General features: G+C 41.1%; 1 protein-coding gene across 16 annotated transcripts in view; it reads right to left on the bottom strand.

Moving 5' to 3' along the window:
* The window catches only part of CASK (calcium/calmodulin dependent serine protein kinase), a 321,131-nt gene that overhangs the window by 33,285 nt on the left and 264,943 nt on the right, over window positions 1-22,903 (bottom strand). For all 16 annotated transcript variants that reach the window (XM_029046417.2, XM_029046418.2, XM_029046421.2 and 13 more), the window contains 4 exons: window positions 9,967-10,044; window positions 6,632-6,712; window positions 3,304-3,492; window positions 1,894-1,972 (listed from right to left, as the gene is read on the bottom strand). In XM_029046417.2, the coding sequence (XP_028902250.1) occupies window positions 1,894-1,972; window positions 3,304-3,492; window positions 6,632-6,712; window positions 9,967-10,044 (427 nt within the window). The remainder of the gene's footprint in view (window positions 1-1,893; window positions 1,973-3,303; window positions 3,493-6,631; window positions 6,713-9,966; window positions 10,045-22,903) is intronic.

The raw sequence follows: 22,903 nt of genomic DNA, 5'->3' as shown, positions 1-22,903 counted from the left end.
AAGCAGAAAGGCTGCTGCCATTGGTAGCTTTGTGGTTATAAGATCGTTGGCATCACTGGATCACCCTCTAGTCTGTAAGCTCATTGTAGGCAGGGAATGTGTCTGTTTATTGTTTTATTGAACTTTCCCAAGCACTTAGTACAGTGCTCTGCATACAGTAAGTGCTCCATAAATACAACTAACTACCAACACGCTGCAGGGGTGGGGTGAGTACCTCAGTGCCTAGGTGACACAGAAAGGAAGAAAAATAAGGAAATAAGATGGTAAGGTGAGGGATTAGTCAGGGAAGGTTTCCTAGAGGAGAGGTCATTTTAAATAGGGCTGACTGGTGCTTTGAATAAGAATAGGCAGGCTGGTTGGTCCCCGTCTACTTTTTCTAGTTGGTGAGAGAGGGCTTTCTTGGGGAATTTTCCCTAAGAGAATGCCAATTCTACGGCTGTTGAAATTCTCTGGCAAAACTGCTCCACACATTTTCTCTGCCACCCTCAGCCACGGAATCTTTCCTCAGAATGTTTCACTGCTGCTCTTGAGGAAAAACACTGCCGGAATGGTCCAAGTGGAAGAGAAAAATCACAGATGTACGTAAAGGAGTGGAAACAAAACCCAGTCCAACACAAAATATCTGGGAGGAATCAGTTAAAAAAAAGAACTGGCCATTTGGGTGTCTATCTCATTCCATCAATCAGTGGTATTTATTGAGAGCTGGGTGTGGTACTGAATACTTGGGAGAGGGCAATAAAACCCAGTTGGTAGCTATGTTCGCTGCCCATAAGGCCCTCAAATTAAAGTACATCAAGATGTGTGTTTAGTTACAATGGAATGTCTAGCAGAAATTTTCACAGCCAACTCACTGGCAACATACTTATGTCTATACTCTGGTACAGACAAAAATGATGTGGTAACTGAGTTAACTGCCTTTTCTATTTCAAAGACATAACTCAAAAGGACACAGATATTTTTGAAATAAAAAAATAAGCTAACAGGAGAGGATTTTTTATTTGAAGTGTCTTAAAATTCCATAACAATTGGAACTGAAATATAAGGACTGCCTTGGTTAGAAACTACATAAAAAGGTGTTGTGTGAAGTCTAATAAATGGACATCAAGTCAACTGAAAACAGACAGGATGTTGTGGTTACTATTTACTTATGGAAAGATCAAATGGGATATTGCTTCCTATTGATGGGGAGAAGAAATGCGTTTTAACCCAGGATGAATTCCCTGAGAAACAAAGATCTAGAACTAGACAAGTGATTAAAAAACAATTAAATAAAGCAACAGATCATCATTATCACTAAATAAACCACAACTATAACCAACACAGAAGTTTTCCTTAGAGAACAGTAAAAATGTTTGCACTAAAAGAGGCAGAAGGGAAATAACAGGCAAAGATCAACACAGCCTACAAGTTGCCATGGCCTAGTGGAAAGAGTAGGGGCCTGATAATTGCTTGCTGTGTACCCTAGGGCAAGTCACTCAAAGTCTCTGTTCCTCAGTTCCCTTGTTCTCCCTCCTACTTAGACTGTGAGCTCCATGCAGGACAGGGACTTTGTCCAACATAATTAACTTGTAACTACCCCCAAGCTTGGAACAGTGTATAGTAAGCACTTAAATACCATTAAAAAAAGTCAGTTAATGTTAGTACTCAGTCCTCTCAACCAAACCTCTAAAATCTCACCCTGGAAATATCACAGTATCCAAGCAATACATCAACTCCGCGGCTTCTCTTACAATTTCTACTCACGTGGGATGGGGCACAACAAGGGAAACATATACAGAGTCTGAAATCAAACCTAAAAAGTTTTTGGCAACTGATCCTTGGTTATTGACTTTAGAATCAATTTCAGATAATGCACTGAGATGTGGGAGTAAAAAGCTTATTTGCTAGGATTACCTTGTCTATGAATCATCCCCCCGTGCATAATTCTTGCAACAATGCAATGGTTCAGTTCATTCATTTTCAAAGTGATTCCCTGCAAAAACAAATGTAACAGCTCTTAGAGCCCAACTATTTCATTATTTTGGAAAGACTAGTTGCTGTTCGTTAACTAGGAAAAATTAAGCTTTTCAATCAATGCTCGGCTATTCTTAGCAGGCTCCTATGTTATAAAATAAGACGCAAGGGTCTAGACTTTACAATAACTTTTTCTTTCTTTTTCACCTCACCTACCGCAATTTGGAGAACCCACTCTCCCACTTGATTTGAAGTTATGTATTTTATTTTTAAAATGACACCTGCAAAATTGCCTCAAGACCCAAACATTACAACATGGAACCCAACGTGCAAAGCACAGGCCTTAAGCTTAATAGAGTGGTTTTTAAAGATCTAAAATACTAACCAAATGGGGAACTTAACTGAAAAAATTTGTTTTACAGTCCTGTGATGGAAAGCAGAGAATGCCAAGGCAGGCTGACTTCAGTTCTCTATAGACAGGGCTGCCCAAACTGATCCATTGCTGCATGTTTTGGGCCTCATGCCTTTTATCACTGTTCTTTAATTTTCTTTTTTTTTTTAATGGTATTTGTTAGGTACTTACTATGTGCCTGGGGTAGTTACAAGGTAATCAGGTTGGGCACAGTCCATGTCCCACATGGGGCTCACAGTCCTCACCCCCATTTTACAGATGAGGTAACTTGAGGGACAGAGAAATTATGTGACTTGCCCAACGTCACACAGCAGTCAAGTGGCAGAGCTGGGACTGGAAGCCAAGTCATTCGGACTCACAGGGCTACTGGGCTACGGACTCACTGGGCTACGTTTGCTTCCCTTTAATACATTCATATTCTTTGGGTCCCTTTTTGGGCCTGGGAGCAAGAGGATCTGGTGCTAATCCTGCTCTGCCACTTGCCTGCTGTGTGATCTTGGGCAAGTCGCTTAACATCTCTGTGCTTCCGTTTCCTCATCTGTAAAATGGGGATTAAAATTTGCCTTCTCTTAGACTGTGAACCCCATGTGGGACAGGGACTGTATCTGAACTGACTTGTATCTGTCCCAGCTCTTGGCAAATAGTAAATGCTTACTAAAAACCATAATTAAGAGTGTGGCCCAATGGAAAGAGCACACTCTTTCCCAGCTCTGCCATTTGTCTGCTGTGTGACCTTGGGCAATTCACTTCACTTCTCTGTGCCTCAGTTCCCTCCTCTGCAAAATGGGGATTCAACCCCCTTTCTCCCTCCTATTTTATGAGCCCCATTAGAGACCTGATTATCCTGCATTTACCCCAGCACTTAGTTCAGTTTAGTTAACAAATACCACAACTACACTAACTGAGCGTGCCCCTTTACAGTATTTTTTTCTCCATACCATTGGTTCATCTGTGTTCTTCTGGAACTGGACCAGCCGCACTCGTGTGACATTCTCCATGTCCATGTCACCATTGGCGCTTTCTGGAGAATCTCCGTTCAAGTATGGAGATGTGGGAGGAGGGGTAACTCTCAATGCTTCATCACTGTAAACTTCATGTGCCACTACGTCATGAGTTTGAAGTAAGGCCTGTGGGGAAAAAGAATCGAGAGACTCAGAGCTTGCAATCCCACCGAGAAGCTTCAGCCCAAGCGACCAAGAAATAACTTGCTTTTGCTTGTACACAGCACTTCCCCCCAAATCCCAAAGCAGATAAACTCAATATAAATCCAGCTTAGACAAGACATGGTTTCCATGTTATGTTAAAAAAACCCACCAAACTCATTCCAAACTTTGGTGACTACCAAGAAAACTAGATTTTTTTCAGTTTTCTGGTGCAAAAAAATGGACTTACAAAAGCAAAAGCCAGGATCCTGTCTCAGAAAATCTGCAGGTTATTATGTGTCCTTAAAAATTCTGCATACATGGATGACCAGATTTGACACAGGGTTGGCTATGAAAACTACAGCTTTTCTGAATGTTATTGAGCTGAATCTTCTCATCTACATTCCGGACCCCCCCCAGAGGTCTAGAAGGGAGAGCTAACTCTCTGTTTCCTTCCCAAATATCGTGCTTTGAAGGAGGCTGGTTTGGATAGAAAATTGCTGTGAAGTGTTTTTCTTGGGCTAGCGCCGTTAGCAGTTTAAAAAAAACAAAACCCAACTTGACCGGAAGGGCATTCTACTGGATGCTGGTATTTCTCTGAGACCTGCATCACCCCATGGCAATGAGGTCAATCAAACAAGTCTTTATTGAGCACTTCCTGTGTGCAGAGCACTGTATTAAGCGCTTGGGAGAGTACAATAGAGTTGGTAGAAACATTCCCTGCCCACAATGAGCTTTTCCTTTCCCTTCTGCCTGTGAGAGCCCAGTTTACTTTGTTGGATATGTATTATGTATGGGGCTGAATGGATCATGGCTTGTCAACTGAGACTTGGGCTAGAAAGGCTTGAAAAAAATCCTTCTTTGATGTTACTAATGGCAAATGAGTCATTTTCCTTTCAGAGTTGACATAACGAACAGTTCCACATTTCTGGCTGGCAGACTAGCTACAGATGCTCTAGTTTACACATGTAAATGAAGAGATTTCTAGGGCTGCATCAAAGCAGAGCGCATTTAGAAGCAGCTGGTCTAGTGAAAACAGCTCTAATCCCCTTTCCTCCACTTGCCTGCTGTGTGACCTTAGGAGAGTAGCAACTTCTCTCTGCTCCACTAAGTTTGTCGTGGGCAGGGAATGTGTCTACCAACTCTGTTATATTGTACTCTCCCAAGAGCTTAGTACTGTGCTCTTTACACAGTAAGCACTCAATAAATATGATTGACTGTAAGCCCGGTGTGGGAGAGACTGTCTTTCTTTATTGCTGAATTGTACTTTCCAAGCGCTTAGTACAGTGCTCTGCACACAGTAAGTACTCAATAAATACGACTGAATGAATGAATGAAAATGGGGATTCAATACCTGCTCTCCCACCTTCTTAGACTGTGAAACCCATAAAGAACCTGATTATTGTACCTACCCCAGAGTTAATACAGTGTGTGGCACAAAGAAAGTGCTTAACAAATAACACAATTACTAATACTAATTATTATCATTCTTCATTAGGGAGTGTGGTACAGGCAAATCCACTTCAGCTAGACACTTTTGAAATAACTCTCAGATTACCGGGCACATTTTTAAATATTTCAAAGTCATAGTCTATTGAATATAAAGGAATCTGGACATATTTGCAGGATTTTCAATCAAGATCTCCTCCCATACTGAACCTAGAATTGCTTGTCTAGGCCTTTATTGTTTCAATTTTCAGACTTTGTCCCCCCTCCCACCCCACTCCCATTTCTCAGAAGTAGATCTTGGTCCCTGAATGATCCAATATCTAACTCAGATAGAGAAACTGAGAGAGAACACTAGCACTTGATCCATTATGGAAACTCAGAGCTTATGCTTTGATCTGATTAGAAGGTGTGAAATGAAACCTGAATCAGAAAGTTATAGATTAATTCACTAAATAAGGCCCCTCAAAACAATCACCACGTTATCACATGATAGGTTGATACTTCCACAATTTTCCTCAGCCAAAAACAAAACTTGGTGACTACTTAAATCAAATCAAAACTACGTATCTGAAATTATAATCCAGGAGAAGGAAACCTGGCCAGTTCAAGTGCAGATGCAGTATTTATCTACCAGAACTAAGGTTGATAAGGTGATCACATCTAGTCATAGTGCATTATTTGCAGGGCATTATTAATCAATCAATTGTATTTTTTTTAGCATTTACTGTGTGCAGAGCACTGTACTATGTGCTTGGGAGAGAACAATATAATTAACAATCTTGAAGGGGAGACAGACATTACCTTAAATAATAGCAGCCTATAGGCTCTTCTTTACCTTGAGAGTAGATGTTATGTGTAGGGAACATTTCTACTAATTCTGTTGTATTGTGCTTCTCTAAAATGCTTTGTTCAGGGCTCTGCACTCAGTAAGTTCTCAACAAATACCACTGATTGACTGATTTGGCATTTTACTAAGTGCTGGGGCAGTTACAAGCTTAATCAGGTTGGCTACAGTCCCTGGTTGGGTTCTAATCCCGGCTCCGCCACTTGTCTGCTGGGTTACCTTGGGCAAGTCACTTCACTTCCTCTGTGCCTCAGTTACCTCATCTGTAAAATGGGGATTAAGACTGTGAGCCCCAAATGGGACAACCTGATTACTTGAATCTACCCCCATGCTTAGAACAGTGTGTGGCACATAGTAAGTGCTTAACAAATACCATCATTATTATTATAATTATCTTCTACCTCTGTTTTTCTCCATCCTTTCATTCCCATCCCTTTCTCTTCCTTTCCTCCCTGACCCCAAAACTTTGTTTCTATACTCTAGCTTGTTCCAGGACATGTGGAGCTGTCTCTAACTAAAGCTAATAACACTCCAGGAAGTCCCAGGCTGAATGTGACAGAGCCCAAGTCCTCTCATGTTTTACCTTTGAAAACGAATGGTAGAAAATAACCAGTCCCACAAAATAAATTCTCACTGTAACCAAGGGTGAAACATGATAAACTCTTATACAGCAGACTGATTAAAAAACAAACAAACCAACAACAAAAACCACACAATCTTATGTCATCATATATGAATTTTTGTTTCATCCATATCAAAGAGTCACTCTTAACCACTTCTGAAATGGAAGAATGAACTGTTTGAAAAAATCATGTGAAGAACTGTACTTACCATGAAATGAGGTTGTGTTAAAATACGTTTTAGTTCTTTTGCATCACTGTTTTCAGGGTAACATGAAATTTCTTCCAATACCTACAACATAAGCAGCATGAATGTCATCAGTTAACAGCTTTTACGTGTTGAAATAAAGCATTATAAGATTTCAATATCCAATGCCAGACACTACTTGTTTTTACTTGTTTATCCCAAGCGCTTAGTACAGTGCTCTGCACATAGTAAGCGCTCAATAAATACTATTGAATGAATGAATGAACACTAAAAGCGTGTGAATTAAGTGACTCTGAAACGATGAAATGTTCTGAAACCAATAAATGAAAAGCCAAAATACTTCATCAGTGACTTTCTTGTTTGCAAATGAAAGAGTGAATTTGAGAAGTATTGAAGTTTTCTACTTGAACGTTTAGCTCTATTACAAGTTCGCTGAGTCTAATTTTCCCTTTTGTTGAAAAGTCAGTTCTGTTCTACATAGGTTTAAAGGGCAAAAAAGTGGGCAACATAAATGGATCACCACTATGTCTAGTTTATACCACCTTTACCCGCACACTATTTATACAAGTGGGGAGAGAATTGAGCTCAGTCAAATAAAACCACACATAAATTTTCTCCCACTCCTGCTTTTATCCAGGTAAATATGATTTAATACGACTATGGGGTGGGGCAAAGAGTATATGAAGAGTATGAAAGGTTTGTTACAGGTTTAAGTTATACTGCAGTTAAAACGACTTTTGAAAAAACTTCCCACTAAAAAGTTAAAATGTTGCCTACAGTCAAAATTAGCAATTTGCTTACACTATCACAAATATAAATTTAATTAAAAGATAAAACCATAATGAAAACATTTCCCAGTAATAGTCTTTTTCAGGAGGAAATTAGGCATTTAACTGATTTTCTTGGCAGTATGATTTGATCTATTTTATCTTCCAAACTCAACTGCCCGGGCAGTAAAAACAAAGCACTTTGCTTCTGGCAATGCTCCCCAGGACTGACTGCCAGAGAATTCAACCAACATTGTAGGTTGTTTTTTTTTTGGTGGCTTTCCTCTTTCTTCCTTTCCCCAGCGCTGGGCACACCAATCCTTGGCATATTCATCTTCTCAAATAATGATTTCTTCCTTTCCCAAAATTACTAAACATGACCTGACTTCAAATTCCATAGTTGGTAAAGTAGTACCTTTTTTTCTCCAAGTTGAACTTGGCCCATGTACAACTTAATTTTGTCCCGTAGACTAGAGGGAGAAACGTTGTTCCTTTGCAGGCAAAATAACCTGTTGCTGGTCCAACTTAATGAGGAAGGGTTCAATAACACACCTTATCGCAACCAACTTCAAATCTTTAGGCTATGCCGCAGGATAAGAGGCTAAAGACGCATTTTGCAACTTGAAATTACATATACGCAAATGATCTACATAGTAATGGAAGAACCCAGTCAATTTGGGCAAACTGCTAGTCTCTAAACGGTTTCAGAGTGACAGGACCTTGAATGGACACTGACAATCTAATTCATCTATTTCAGGCAAGACCACACCTACACCATCCCAGGTCTATGAACTACCTTGTTATTTTGCACGTACTGAACTGAGGGGATTGAGGCATAAGACTTCCGAAGAGGCAGGTGAGGAAATAGTCACCAACATAGCAAGGCCACTCAGAGCCAGGCAGCCCCAGAGGAGTGACAATGAAGAAAGGTTCATCCAGAGAGCTAAGAGAGGGGGTGAGAGGAACATATACATACACACAGTCACACGTAGACACACACAAACACGTGAGCTTGCTAATTATCCGGGTCTCAAGTTTACTGTTTGGGATGCTGCAGCCCGAAGGAAGGTAGTGGGAGGGAATTGGAGATGAGTCAGAATTTGAGTGACCATTTAGGTGAGCTCCAGCTAGAAAGATACATACACCCAGAGAAAAAAAGAGAGGGGGTGAGGGTGAGAGAAAAACACAAAGACACCCAAACAGACACACACTTATTTCCCAGGCCTCAGGTCTACTCTTGAGTAGACCAAGGGAAGGTAGTGGGAGGGAATCAGCAGGAGGTGACTCAGAATTTGAGCTGCCATTTTGCCGAGATTCAGCTTTTGGCCTGTTTCTAGCCAGCAACAATGAGTGCGTAGGATTACCTAGGGCTTTGTCCTATTCCCCCCAAAGCTGTGAAGTCCCAGTAAAATGCCTTCCCTCACACAGTCCCTGATTTCAGCTAGTTGAGAGCCTGTTCTATTTTTGAAGACAGCTAGAGAAAATAAGCTATTGCTTTGGAGAGCCAGCCCTAGTCTAAAAAAGCAAGGTTTTATGGGGCTGTCAACTTGGTATGTGTCTGCTGCAGTTGTGAAGATAGATAAGCTATGCAGCTCACAGTGATGTATTTCTTTATGGAGTCTGGCTGGCGCTCATCCTGTCAGGCGCAGGGTGGGTCTCTGGGAAGCTTGGTCTCCGCTCATTTGGAGATTACCGAGGTGCAGTGGGGCAGTCTACAGTGGCTTTGTTGTCTTTTTTGAGCTCTGAGGGGAGCAAGTTGCAGGACCACCTGCTGTAGCCACCAAGCAACCAGATGTCAGAGTGTCCACAGGGAGCTTTATTCCAGTGCGAACTAACCCCTTTCCCTGATAGGGAACTTTAGATTTTGATTGCAGGTTTTAGGTTTAAAGCCCATGGGGAACAGATTATGATTTTTTTTTAAAATATCTTCTACGGTGTCGCCTTGATCATCTAAAATAATCTAGCTGCTCTTGGCTTGTTTCAAGAGCCAACCCATTTAATTACCTTTTTTGGCTTATGTTGGCTCCTCTACATTTACTCGTTAAAGAACTCAATTTTACACAGCACATTTAATCCTGTAAAATGATGCCATATCTTTTATTCATAAACTGGGGAGAAGCAAAATGAATGAAGAGGCTGAGAACACAGAACAGAGAGGCTTTGTGACTTATTAAATGGGATGCAGAAAATGAAGAGAAACAGAGAAGTCCGCTAGGCCACTGTGCTTTGGGCTTTGGGTGTGTTTCCTGATAATATCTGAAGTATGTAAACTCTAGAATACATTCAGGTAGACCACTTGTTTAAAGGTAATGCATTTAGAAAACAGACCAACCAAAACAGAAAAATCATGCCTGAAGTGATCAATCAGTCAATGATATTCATTGAGCATTTTGTGCAGAGCACTGTTCTATACACTAGCATAACTTCTCAACAGGGTATGATCAGGATGTTCATCAAGAAAATATTTGCCCAGCAAATATCCCCAAATCAAGGCTTAAGAATGCCACTTACTATGACACAACCATGAGAGTGATATTTAAGAGACCCAAACAAATCTTAAAAGCCTCTTACCTCTTTGGCTCTCTGGACAGCATCACTTGGAGGGTTCCTGATTTGTGGTGAAGACTTTGTGTTAATTTTGTCATATAGCTGAAACAAAAAAGAAGATTATAGGACTCAAAACACAACCACTTGGAAGGTATTTGTCACAAGCTCTGAATCTTTCAATCATTTATAGAAGAATAGATAAAGCTGCCCTGTCATCAAAAGTCTCCAGATGTCTGCCCTATACTTCACTGTGGTGAGGGAGGTGAGGGGTTATGAGAAACAGCATGGCCTAGTGGAAAAGAGAACAAAACCGGAGTCAGGAGGCCTGCGTTCTAATCCTGGTTCTCCCGCTGGCTCCTAGGTGACCTTGGGCAAGCCACTTACAACTTTTCTATGCTTCAGTTTCCTCATCTGTAAAATGGGTATCCAATTCCTGCTCTCCTTCTTACTTAGACTGTGAATCCCACCTGGGACAGGACTCTGCCTGAATGAATGATTCTGTATCTATGCAAGCACTTAGTACACTGCTTGGCTTATAGTGAGCACTTGACAAATGCCACAATTGTTATATTAAGCACAAAAAAGAAGAGAAAAGTCTGCTGGGATTCCGCCATCAGGTGGTGAAAGTTTCTAAAGGACGAACCACCTAAGGCAACACAAATGGTGAGCAGGTTAATCTGGAATCCCATAATTGTTGGGCTAGTGTGGGTGGCAAAGATCTCAACAGCTATTGAGGCAGCCTCCCAGGCAAATGCCTGTTGGTCTACGGTGCTAAGGCAAAGCATCAACATTACTTTTGCCAGGCACTGTTCTAAGCACTGAGGTAGATACAAGCTAATCAAGTCAGACATAGTCCCTGTCCCACATGGAGCTCACAGTGTGAATCCCCATTTTACAGATGAGGTTACCGAGGCCCAGAGAAGCTAAGATATTTGCCCAAGGTCACACAGCAGAAAAGTGGTGGAGCAGGAATTAGAACTCAGGTCCTTCTGACTCCCAGGCCCATGTTGTGACCACCAGGCCATGTTGTTTCTACGTCCATCAGATTTTTGCATGCACTTCCCAGTGTGCACCCCTTACTGTCTAGACCGTCAGTTCACTGTGGGCTGGGAATGTGTCTGTTCATTGTTGTACTGTACTCTCCCAAGTGCTGCTCTGCACACAGTAAGTGCTCAATAAATACGGCTGAAAGAATCCTCGCTTGTTGCACTCACTGCCCAAGTGGGAACAAGAGTGGCATGGCTGAGAGGATGTGAGTGGGAGCCTGCAAACCACTGGCAACTGACCTTTTGGGTTGTTTAAAAAAACAGCAGTACTGGGAGAAAATTCTGGAAGGGGGGTAATCCTAGCAGGTGCCAACAGCACTACCCAAAAAGTACATATGGTGCCAACAGCACTGCCCAAAAAGAACATATAGTGCTAAGAGCATTTTTCAAATGCCTTCTTTTGCAGAGGTTGAATGAATTGGCACCAGTGGACATTTAATGGGGTCTACAAATAATGGTAGGAATTGTAACCATGTAACAAATTCTAACCATACAAAGACCTGTTTAAACAAACAAAAAAAGGCAGCATTTGACCCACTGCAAAATAAAACTCTGTACTCTATTCAGAGGCTATTGGAGCTTTCAGACATTCAGTAAAAAAAGACACCGTTGCTCCATTTACAATGTATTTATTTCCAGCCACTTCTGTTTGTGGCACCAAGTTGTATCCTGTATTCCAACATGGTATAAATAACAATAGACTAAAAGCTTCTTAAATGGGGTAATAGGAGGCACAAGTCAGGACAACTTGTGAGGTCAATATTTAAAAAGGATTTAAGAAAAACAGATTCCACTGGCAAAAGCAACTACACACAACTGCTTAATTTAATAAAACCAATTCATAGCATGGGACCTAAAAACCAATTCTGTCCACCTACTATGTTATTGATATTTAACTAATACAGTGATCTTGATTCCCCCATAATTTGAGGGGAATATAAATTTAGGCACCAGGGGATGGAGTAGGATAAAAATATATCGCTTATAGATGATGACACTGTGCTTAATCTTGGGTTCTGTGACAACTAGAGTCAATCAAATTTGACATATCCTTCAGAGGGACAGAGAATTGGGACTTTTTACAGACCATATACACTTTTTTATGAAATAAAGTATGCCATTCAGAGCACATCAAAAATGAAAGTCTTCTGAACTTTAAAACTAATAACAATACCTTGTTTTTGAGTAGCACTTTTACTTTTATGGCAATTACCCCACTTCCTCCTCCCAACATCCCTGGGAGAGATATGTATTATTCTCATCCTCATTTTACAGTTGAGGAAGCTGAGGCCTAGAGAAGTTAAGTGACTTTCCCTAGGACATCCTGCTGGAGAGGCTCAACCGAGGACTAGAACTTGGTCTTATTATTCCCAGAGGAATAATCAATCAATTTTCAATCAATCACATTTTTACAGTGCTCTGCACACATTAAGCACTCAATAAATATGATTGAATGAATTTACTGAAGACTTACTGTGTACCGAACACTGGACTAAGCCCTTGGGAGAGTACAGAGTTGGCTCCTCTTTCTATTAGGTCAACACCTGACGATGGAATCTCCCTTTGAAAATGATGGAAGAGCCTCTCAAAAGGTTTGGATCAAACTCTCAAATATTATACTCCCAATTGGTCTTATAGTTAAGATACACCAGATAACACCACTCCTGTTTTCACAGTTGCAGTGTTCACTCAGGCACAATTTCTACTCGGCAAAATCAATTCCTAGATAACAATATGCTTTTTCCTAGATGCTCATTTTGATGAGCAACATGCTCATTTCCTAGATGCTCTTCACTTGACTGGGTTGCTCAACACATCTGAATTTGTCTCTAGTCAGTTACAGAAATGCTGTATTTTTTTTTTTGAACCAATATTTCACCAATGGGAAACCTACTGACAAAACTGTAGCTCCAAACCCCCATGAATGATTTTCTAAACACCAATAAAGTGGCCCAGTTCAAACGTTGAGGTCAGGGGCTCTTCCAAACCAGCAGGGTTGCACTTAGAAGATTTGGGATAAAGATATATTATTGCTATTATGATGGCTAATGATCAAATATAACTATCACCAAAATAGTTTGCATCAGGAGTGGCAAATCCTCTCACTGGGTTTGCACTAAGTGGCAGTTAAAAATACCTCATCAACATATACAAAAAAAAGTTCTACTTCCTCTATAGAGAAGAAGAGGAGACCAAGGAGTCAGGAAAAGTTAAAGGATGTCTTGAAACATACACAGAAACAGAGGAACAGCAGCAAAAACCTCAACACGCAGCATTTCTCCTGGATGTTTTGGGGGAAGTAGATTTAAAAACCTCCACTTTGGGATGTAAAATGCCTCAAAAGAAGCAGTTTAATTCGGATACAAGCTCAAAATGATCAGAGTCGAAATGCCGGTCTCCTCAGGGTCTTTAACACAAAGATTTGGATCCCTTACCTTGAGCTCTGGTCTGCCATCAGCATAAATTCTCTTGCTTTAAACAATGTGAGTGCAAAATCCTTTCATCATTAGAAATTCAGAAGTTAGAGGCATGAAGTGCTAACAGAAGTTTTTCATCAGCACAACAAAAGCCCCACGGTGCTGATTATCATAACTGTGAGCTAAACAGTTCAACTTCTTAAAAAGCCTAGTATAGTAACCCAGAGGCCCAGCTCAGATAAATATTTAAAGGACAGTTTTCCCACAACAAATCAGACATTCTCCATGTCAGCAGACTCTGACTCAGTCTCCCTAGTGGCCAAAGTTTCTGATTTTAATAAAAGAAGGCTGCTTCTTCTGGAGAATTTCAGATTAGCTGGCTGGCTCTACTTTCACTGGGATAGGGCTCAAAAGCAAGAATTTTGTTGGGTACTATTGCAGTTTCCTCTCCAGAGGGAACAAAATTCCTATTTCTCTTCACAGAGATTGGCACGCAGTTGGAAACTCCCTGTTTCAACATCTTGAAAAAATATAGTCTATCATTAAGTTGGACTGCCAGAATTCTATTTTGAAAGACAATCTTTTGTGTCCCAGTGCAAATTTTAGCTAGGTTCTTCAATTAGATTAATGATTCCTATCAAGAAGTAAATATACTTATTAATAATAATAATGATGATGATGATGGGATTTGTTAAGTGTTTACTACATGTCAAGCACTGCCCTAAGTGCTTGGATAGAGACAAGCTGATCAGGTTGGACACAGTCCCTATCCCATAGGGGGTTAACAGTCTCAATCCCCATTTTTACAGATGAGGTAACTGAGGCCCAGAGAACTGAAATAACTTGTCCAAGGTCACATAGTAGACAAGTGATGATAATATTAAGTGCTTACTATGTTCTAGGCACTGTACTAAGCGCTGGGGGAGAAACAAGCAAAGCTGAGATGAAAACCCAGGTTCTTCTGATTCCCAGGTCTATGCTCTATCCAGTACACCACACTGCTTCATAGAAGGATAGTACTTGAACAAATATATCTTAAAATTCCCCAAATATTTTTACTCTTTAGACATGGTTCCTCACGAACTAGCTGTCTTAGTGGTGTAGCTCGGCAGTTATGGAACATGGTGAAAAAAATGAGCTGGGCTCCTGGATTGATTTTTGCATGCTTAGGCTACATAATGACTAGGGAATTACATATCTGGCATTTTTATTAAATACTAAATAGGAATACTGCCTTGCACAAATCACATCCAAGGTTAGATTTTTTGCCCCTCACCAATTTGAAGACAATTGTTCAATGTTCAAGGAAAATACTTTATAAGTAGCATCTATTAAGCATTTACTGTGTCACAAGCATTGTCCTAATCACCAGGATGCTACTAGTAGTAATAGTAATAGTATTAAGTGCTTACTGGGAGCAGAGCACTATATTAAACACTGGGAGAGAATACAAGGTAGGAATTAGATACAGTCCCTGTCCCTTGAGGGGCTCAAAGGTTACTACAGAAGCAGACTGAACACAACCCCGTCTCATCTGGATCTCACAGGTGGAGGAGGAGAAGGGAGTACAGATATGACTCTCCATTTTTACAGTTGAGGAAAGAGAGGTACAGAGAAGTTAAGTGACTTTCTGAAGGACACACAGAAGGGGAGTGGTGGAGCCGGGATTAGAACTCAAGTCACCTGACATGTAGGATCCATAATCTTTCCACTAGACCACCCTGCTTCTCAGCATCTTCTTTACCTAAAGGACCAAGCTGACTCAATCTTAAAGAACTTGAAAAACCAGGTATTGGTGACTTGGGGGTGTATTTTATAGGTAAGAACGTGGTGACTCTCTTTAAGCAGTTACAGTACCACATTTTCTACAGTTCTTTGGAGTAGTAGACACATCCGGCTACAGCTGGCACCATCTAGTCAGACGTCGAAAAAGTGTTGGTGTAATACCAGTCAGGAAGCAAACATACTCTCCTTTCACTTGATCGGTTGCTTAATTGCCCAGGACTAAACTCAAGCTGTTTTTTTTAGTAGGTTTTGATGTCCAGACAGCTTAGGGAAATCCAAAAATATACAGCTGTGGTCAATCACGTGACTATTGATGACTAACCATCTGATCCATTAGCCAACCCTACTGGGGCGGATCAAATGACCTGGTTTAATTTGACAGTTTTATAAAGTCACCCTTAAGGTTTTTATTTTATGGTATTTGTTAAGTGCTTACTATGTGCCAGGCACTATACTAAGCTCTGGGGTGCCAGGCACTGCACTAAGCATTGGGATACAAAGCTTATTGTGGGCAGGGAATGTGTCAGTTTATTTTTATTTTGTACTTTCCCAAGTGCTTAGTACAGTGCTCTGCACACAGCAAGTACTCAATAAATACAATCGAATGAATACAATAATCAGGTTGGACACAGTGCATGTCCCTCGTGGGGTTCACAGTCTTAATCCCCATTTTCAGATAAGGTAACTGAGACACCAAAGTTGAGTGACTGGTCCAAGGTCACACACCAGACAAGTTGTGGAGTGGAGATTAGAAACCAGGCCCTCTGATTCCCATGCCCCAGCTCTTATCACTAGGCCAGACTGCTTGTAACAAAGAGCGTGTATAACTGAAAAATTCACACTTTCAAAGGGTTCTTATAGTTTGTAAACCCTAAAAAATATTTGGGGGGGGGGCTCAAAGCAGGACATATGCAGAATCTAGAGGGTGTGGGGCTTTCTTAGGGCAGGGTCTCCTCCACTGGCTCCCTGCGCCCACCTTCCACACACACACCCTGTCCCCATTGTGGCATTCTGTCAGCTATCAATAAGCTTGGTGACTTTGCTGCATGAAAGAGGGTACTATGAGATGTGCTAAATTTCAAATTGCAAAAAAAGGCACACTTTTACTTGTTTTTCCTTCTAATACAATTTTGAACCAGTGTGATAGTATACGTGGGTGCCCTGGAGTCTGCTCAGACTTCAGGGATTTAGTTGCTATCCTCTTTCCCTTCTACCTCCCTACTCTCATGCTCATAACTGGCAGGAGAAGCAAATTTGGCAGGCAAAAACTTGATCCATGGTACATGAAGTCTCTTCGTTTTTTATGTGTACAATTACTGACTGCATATGGAGCTAGTGATAAAAACATTCGATTGCTAAACTTCTCAGCCAAAATTGACTGCTTTCAGAAGCCCCCATGTGGGTCAAAGAGTCCCCAATTTAAGGGTATGTTCTTCTGCTCATTTTAGATTTCTTCATGATACATTTATGTCCTAAAAAAAGAAATGGGAAGAGTGGTGTAGGGAAGGAAACTGTGGGGAGGGAATGAAGGAACAGAATTAAATTCCTAGTTCTCATCCTAGAAGGCTCTGAAATTTCTTCTAAAGCTGCAGATTGTCATATTTTAGGTCTGCTTCATGTGCCTTTGAAAGGAACTCAGTATTCTGTCCTCAAATTGCAATGGTAACCACAACAATAAAGTGATAGGTGTGTTTGTCACTTAAGGGCATAAACTTGCAGGCAAAGTTATTTGTAACTACAATTACGAAACCTACTTTGATATTTACAAAGGTCTGGCCAAAAGTGGAATACCACGATGGACTGTGATGTAATAAATTACTAATTAGGTTTCGGGGATAAATGTGATCTTCTATCAAGTGGCTGAACGAAACAGAAGCCCTACATTCCCTAGCTTTATAAATAACTTAGGTACAATCCTGCGAGGAGGTTTAATATGACAGACTATTAAACTAGAGGGACTACAGAGAAGCAGTGGCAAGTGGCAAGAGCACAGGTTTGGGAGTCAGAGGACGTGGGTTCTAATCCCAGCTCTGCCACTTGTCTGCTGTGTAATCTTGGGCAAGCCACTTTCTTCTCTGTGCCTTGGTTACCTCATCTGTAAAATGGAGATAAAGGCTGTGAGCCCCACATGGGACAACCTGATTACCTTGTATCTACCCCAGCGCTTAGAACAGTAGTTGACACATAGTAAGCACTTAAATACCAAAATTATTATTATTATAAAATTGGATTTTGTAACTCTTCCAGACTTAAACTCTCCAATTATACAGCCACTACTTTATGAACATTGTGTGTGATCTGGGTTAATTTCTGCTATTGTAAATTCAGTTTCTGGAGAAGTAAAACTTGCTTTTGGGGTAGCCTCTCAAGATGAAAAATTCATTCAATAGTATTTATTGAGCGCTTACTATGTGCAGAGCACTGTACTAAGCGCTTGGGATGAACAAGTCGGCAACAGATAGAGACAGTCCCTGCCGTTTGACGGGCTTACAGTCTAATCGGGGGAGATGGACTGACAAGAACAATGGCAATAAATAGAGTCAAAAGAATAGAAGACCTGTGAATTCACTACTTTAAAACTCATCTGTCCAAATGGGGTGCATAACTTTGTGGCGGAGATCCTGCTGAAAAAGGGATTGTAGATGATACAACTTTATCCCAAGAGGTAGATGCTCCAATTCATTCTGTCCTATTCATTTCTCAAACAGAGAACAAATGATTCCAGGTAATCAGCAATCCAAGCAATCTTGGCTCATTATTACCATCACCAATACTTGGAATGCATCATGAAAATCACTCAAAATTTGTGGAGTTGAGTCAGAGTGGCTTAAGTGGAAGGGGAGCTAATAATGGGGTCCAGGACTTCCCTAACACTAGTGGCATTTGGGGGTTCAGCCTGAGACCCAACTCATCCAATCAATCCACTGCATTATTTGAGCTCTTACTGGGTGCAGAGCACTGTACTGTGAGTTTGGGAGACTACAATATTAAAAGAGTTGGTAGACAAATTCCCTGCTCGCAACCAGCTTAAAGCCCTGAGGTAACTCTACTCCCAGGACTCTCACCAGTATCTGGGAGACCATGCCAATTAATTAGCTTAATGTCTTTCATTTGAAAAAAGCACTTAGGAGCTGGAAGAACAGACAGGATATGGCCATCAGCCTTGAAAGCATTTGGAATGGCAGACAGATTAGAAACTGTGTCCATATTTGCAGGACCAGAAGAAAATGGGGCTGAAGGCATTCAGTTCATCCCTCTGCCCTTAGATTGAACCATATTAAAAACCATCTGAGACATGCCTGGTCTGAACTGTAAACCCAACTGGAAACTCAGCTTGGTGTTTCTGTGACTGTCCTAGATGCAAGTGATCAAAACTCTGTCAATAATAATAATAACAATAATAATAATATTGCTTGTGGAATTTGTTCAGAGCTGACTAGGTTATGTGCCAAGCATTGTCCTCTGTGGTGGGGTAATCAGATAATCAGTCCCTGAGACAGTTCCTATCTTTGCATGGGTCCCACAATCTAAGGGGGTCATTAATCCCCATTTTACATATGAAGAAAATGAGGCACCAATAAATTACATGACTTGCCCAAGGTCACTGAGAAGACAAGTGGCAGAGCCAATATTAGACCCCAAATCCTCTGACTCCCAGGCTCTATCCACTTGGCCTTGCTGGTTTCGTTTGGGTCAAAGATGAGCTTTCCATTACCAACTGTGTAAGGGATAGGTCCTTTCCACTGGGTCACGCAGCTTCTCTGAAACGATAATTACCTATCACTTGTTTCTTGGCACAGAACTTTACTTAAAAGTACATTAGAATCATTTAAAAAAGTTTCTGGAGCCCAAAAACAATTCTATTCCCAAATATATTAATCTGGCACCACCTAAAAAAGCAAGGGAGAAATCTGGGTTTATACTTTCAAAGTTACGTACCACCAGTAACATGAGGGAGGAAAAACAAACAATAAAATTAAAATCAAGCTGCTTAGAGTTCAACAGAATACCCTAAAATTTCTGGAATAACACTGTATTTTTAAAACACAATTTTCTAGTCTGTGATATCAAAGTTTAGCTACTAGAGAATTATTTGGAATTCATTAAGCTGAACAAAGCTGTGATTAAATCTTTCATTTTATGTATGAAATTTTACATCTCGGTACAATTTCAAAGTAGATATAAAAATAATCTTAAGTGATGCATCATATTTTCTGTGGAAAACAGCAATGTTTAGCAAATCTTAACAGATGTTTTGAGGTGTGCCAGATGGTGGGCGAATGTTTAAAAACTAGCTTGTCAAACTTTGGCAGATAAATAAATATGGTATTTAACACTTTGTAATTCTTTTGATTTGTTAAGGTAAACAGAGATTCTGTAAAAAGAAAAAAAAATCTCTGGAAGCCAGTGTTGTATTTGTGAATAACCAATAATCCGATAGCACTTGATGAAATAGCCAAATAATCAGTTTACTGTTTTTTATTTGAAAAAGCACTTAGGATCTTGAAAAACTGCCATCAAATGCTGTGTTACAGGAAAATTCCGATACAATACCAAAGAATTTCATGGATCAAAATGTCACTAGAACACTACAACTTAGTCTGCACACTTCGCTCCATGATAACCTCACTGTACCTCAATCTCCTCTATCTCACCACCGACCTCTCATCCACGTCCTGCCTCTGGCCTAGAACGCCTTCCCTGTCACTCTCCCCCCTTCAAAGTCTTTTTGAAGGCACATCTCCTTCAAGAAGCCTTCCCTCACTAAGCCTTCCTTTCCTCTTCTCCCTCTCCCTTCTGTGTTGCCTTGACTTGCTTCCTTTATTCACTCCCCTCTTAGCCCCACAGCACTTATGTATTTATCTGTAATTTATTTGTTTATATTAGTCTCTGTGTCCCCCACTAGACTGTAAGCTCGTTATGGGAAGGGAATGTGTCTGTTGTATTGTTATAATGTCCTCTCCCAAGCGCTTAATAGAATACTCTGTACATAGTAAGTGCTCAATAAATACAATTGACTGTCTGCTCGTGCCACTTATTAGCCCATTAAGGACAACTAAGAGGCAACATAATAATAGTTATGATATTTCTTAAGCACTTACTATGTGCCAAGCACTATTCTAAGCACTGGGGTAGATAAAAGGTAATCAGGTTGTCCCATTTGGGGCTCAGAGTCTTAATCCCCATTTTACAGATGAGGTAACTGAGGCACAGAGAAGTTAAGTGATTTACCCAAGGTCACACTGCAGACAAGTGGCGGTGCCGGGATTAGAACCCACGTCCTCTGACTCCCAAGCCCAGGCTCTTTCCACTAAGCCACACTGCTTCTCATGTACCAGTAAAAGGGACACCTTTTTAAACTATTTATTAGCATTATTGCTGGAAATGGTTCCCTTTGATTCTAGTAAAGGCAACTTTCTAGTAAAAAGAGTGTTCTGAGAATGTGTGGCTAAATAAACCATGGCTTGTGGAGGGCATTCTGTCCTAACCAGCCCTGCCTACTTTAAGGAAAGTCAGAGAAAGTCTGAAAAATAAGTTCAAGTCCCAAATCAAGGCAAAGTTAATTGGCCACTAATTTGAACTTTGCTGTTCTAAGTTGCAAAATCAGCTATCCAAAACACAGTCGGGTCCTGAATATCAAATTGCACTTGAGGAAAAGGAACATAATACATAAAACCTGCACTTTTTATCTTAAAAATGCTGGAATTGATACTGGGAGAATGAAAGGGGAGGAAAAGATAGGGGCTGGGGTAGAAGTGTTTCAGAGAGGAGGGAGGACTATACAGTAGTAACGGTATTAGAGAGCCCAGTGGACACACTGCACTTAACTAAGCACTTGGGAAAATACTACAGAAGGATGATTAAAAAGTAACAGGGCTTTCACTAAAATAAATGGGAAATATGGCCTTGAAAGTCTTATTAAAAATAATTAAAATAATAAATGTGTGGTACATAAGTGCTTAATATGTGCTAAGCACCGGAGTAGACACAGTACAATCAGATTAAACAGTGCCACCTCACACAGGGATCACACGTTAAGGGGAATGAAAAACTGGTACTTAATCCTCATTTGTAGATGAGGAAACTGGCACAGAGATGATACGTGATTTGCCAAAGGTCACCCAAAAGGCAAGTGGGGGAACCACTTTAACTTTCCTAATGGCAACCCAAATCCTAAGCACTGGGGTAGATACAAGACAATCCCAAGTGGGCCTCAAGGTTTAAATAAGAGGGAGAACAGGTTCTGACTCCCCATTCTGCAGAGGATTCATTCATTTATTCAATAGTACTTATTGAGGGCTTATTGTGTGCAGAGCACTGTACTAAGTGCTTGGAAAGTACAGGTCAGTAATAGAGAGAGACAATCTCTCCCCACAATAGGCTTATAGTCTAAAATGGGGGAGATAGTCTCAAAACAAGCAAACAGGAATCAATAGCATCAATATACTTAGAATTATAGATATATATATATATAACAAGGCATGTAAACAGGCATTAATATAAACAGAATTATAGATATGTACATATATACACAAGTGCTGTTGGGGGGAGGGCAGAGCAAAGGGAGTGAATCTGGGCAACGGGGAGGAGAGAGGGATCTGAGGAAAAGGGGGGGCTTCAGCAGGGCTTTGAAGGGGGCAAGTGTAATTGGCAGATTTGAGGAGGGAGGGCATTGCAGGCCAGAGGTAGGATGTGGGCCAGGGGTTGATGGCGGAAAAGGCAAGAACGAGGCACAGTGAGAAGGTTAGCACCAGAGAGAAGGGAGGTGAGGTAGGAGGGGGCAAAGTGATGGACAGCTTTGAAGCCAATAGTGAGTTTTTGCTTGATACCAAGGTTGACAGGCAACCACTGGAGATTTTTGAGGAGGGGGGTGACATGTCCATAATGTTTCTGTAAAAAGATAATCTGGGCAGCAGAGTGAAGTACAGACTGAAGTGGGGAGAGGCACGAGCTTGGGAAGTCAAAAAGGAGGCTGATGCAGTAATCTAACTGGGATAAGATGAGTGATTTTATTAATGTGGTAGCGGTTTGGATGGAGAGGAAAGGGCAGATCTTGGCGATGTTTTGAAGGTGAGACTGGCAGGCTTTGGTGATGGATTGGATATATGGAGTGAATGAGAGAGCGGAGTCAAGACTGAATGAGAGAGCGGAGTCAAGACTGACACCAAGGTTGAGGGCTTGTGAGAGGGGAAGAATGGTAGTGCTACGCACAGTGACAGGAAAGTCAGGGAGAGGACAGGGTTTGGGAGGGAAGATAAGGAGCTCAGTCTTGGACATGCTGAGTTTTAGGTGGTGGGCGGACATCCTGGTGGAGATGTCCTGAAGGCAGGAGGAGATATGAGCCTGGAGGGAGGGAGAGAGAACAGAGGAGGAGATACAGATTTGGGTGTCATTTGCGTAGAGATGATAGTTGAAGCTGTGGGAATGAGTTCACCAAGGGAGTGAATGTAGATGGAGAATAGAAGGGGACCAAGAACTGACCCTTGAGGAACCCCTAGGGGATGGGAGGGGGAGGAGAAGCCCACGAAGGAGAGTGAGAATGAGATGATGGAAATGATGAAATGATGGAAATGATGAAATGATGATGGAAATGAGGCACAGAGAAGTAAGGTGACTTGTCCAAGGTCACACAGCAGACAAGTGGCAGAGCCAGGACTACAACCCAGGTCCTGTGACTCCCAGGCCCAAGCGCTTTACACTATGCCACACTGC

This window comes from Ornithorhynchus anatinus, chromosome 18, assembly GCF_004115215.2.
Source record: "Ornithorhynchus anatinus isolate Pmale09 chromosome 18, mOrnAna1.pri.v4, whole genome shotgun sequence".
Classification (NCBI taxonomy): Eukaryota; Metazoa; Chordata; class Mammalia; order Monotremata; family Ornithorhynchidae; genus Ornithorhynchus; species Ornithorhynchus anatinus.
The sequence above is the reverse complement of the archived record's forward strand: the minus strand, read 5'-3'. Positions and strand labels throughout refer to the sequence as shown.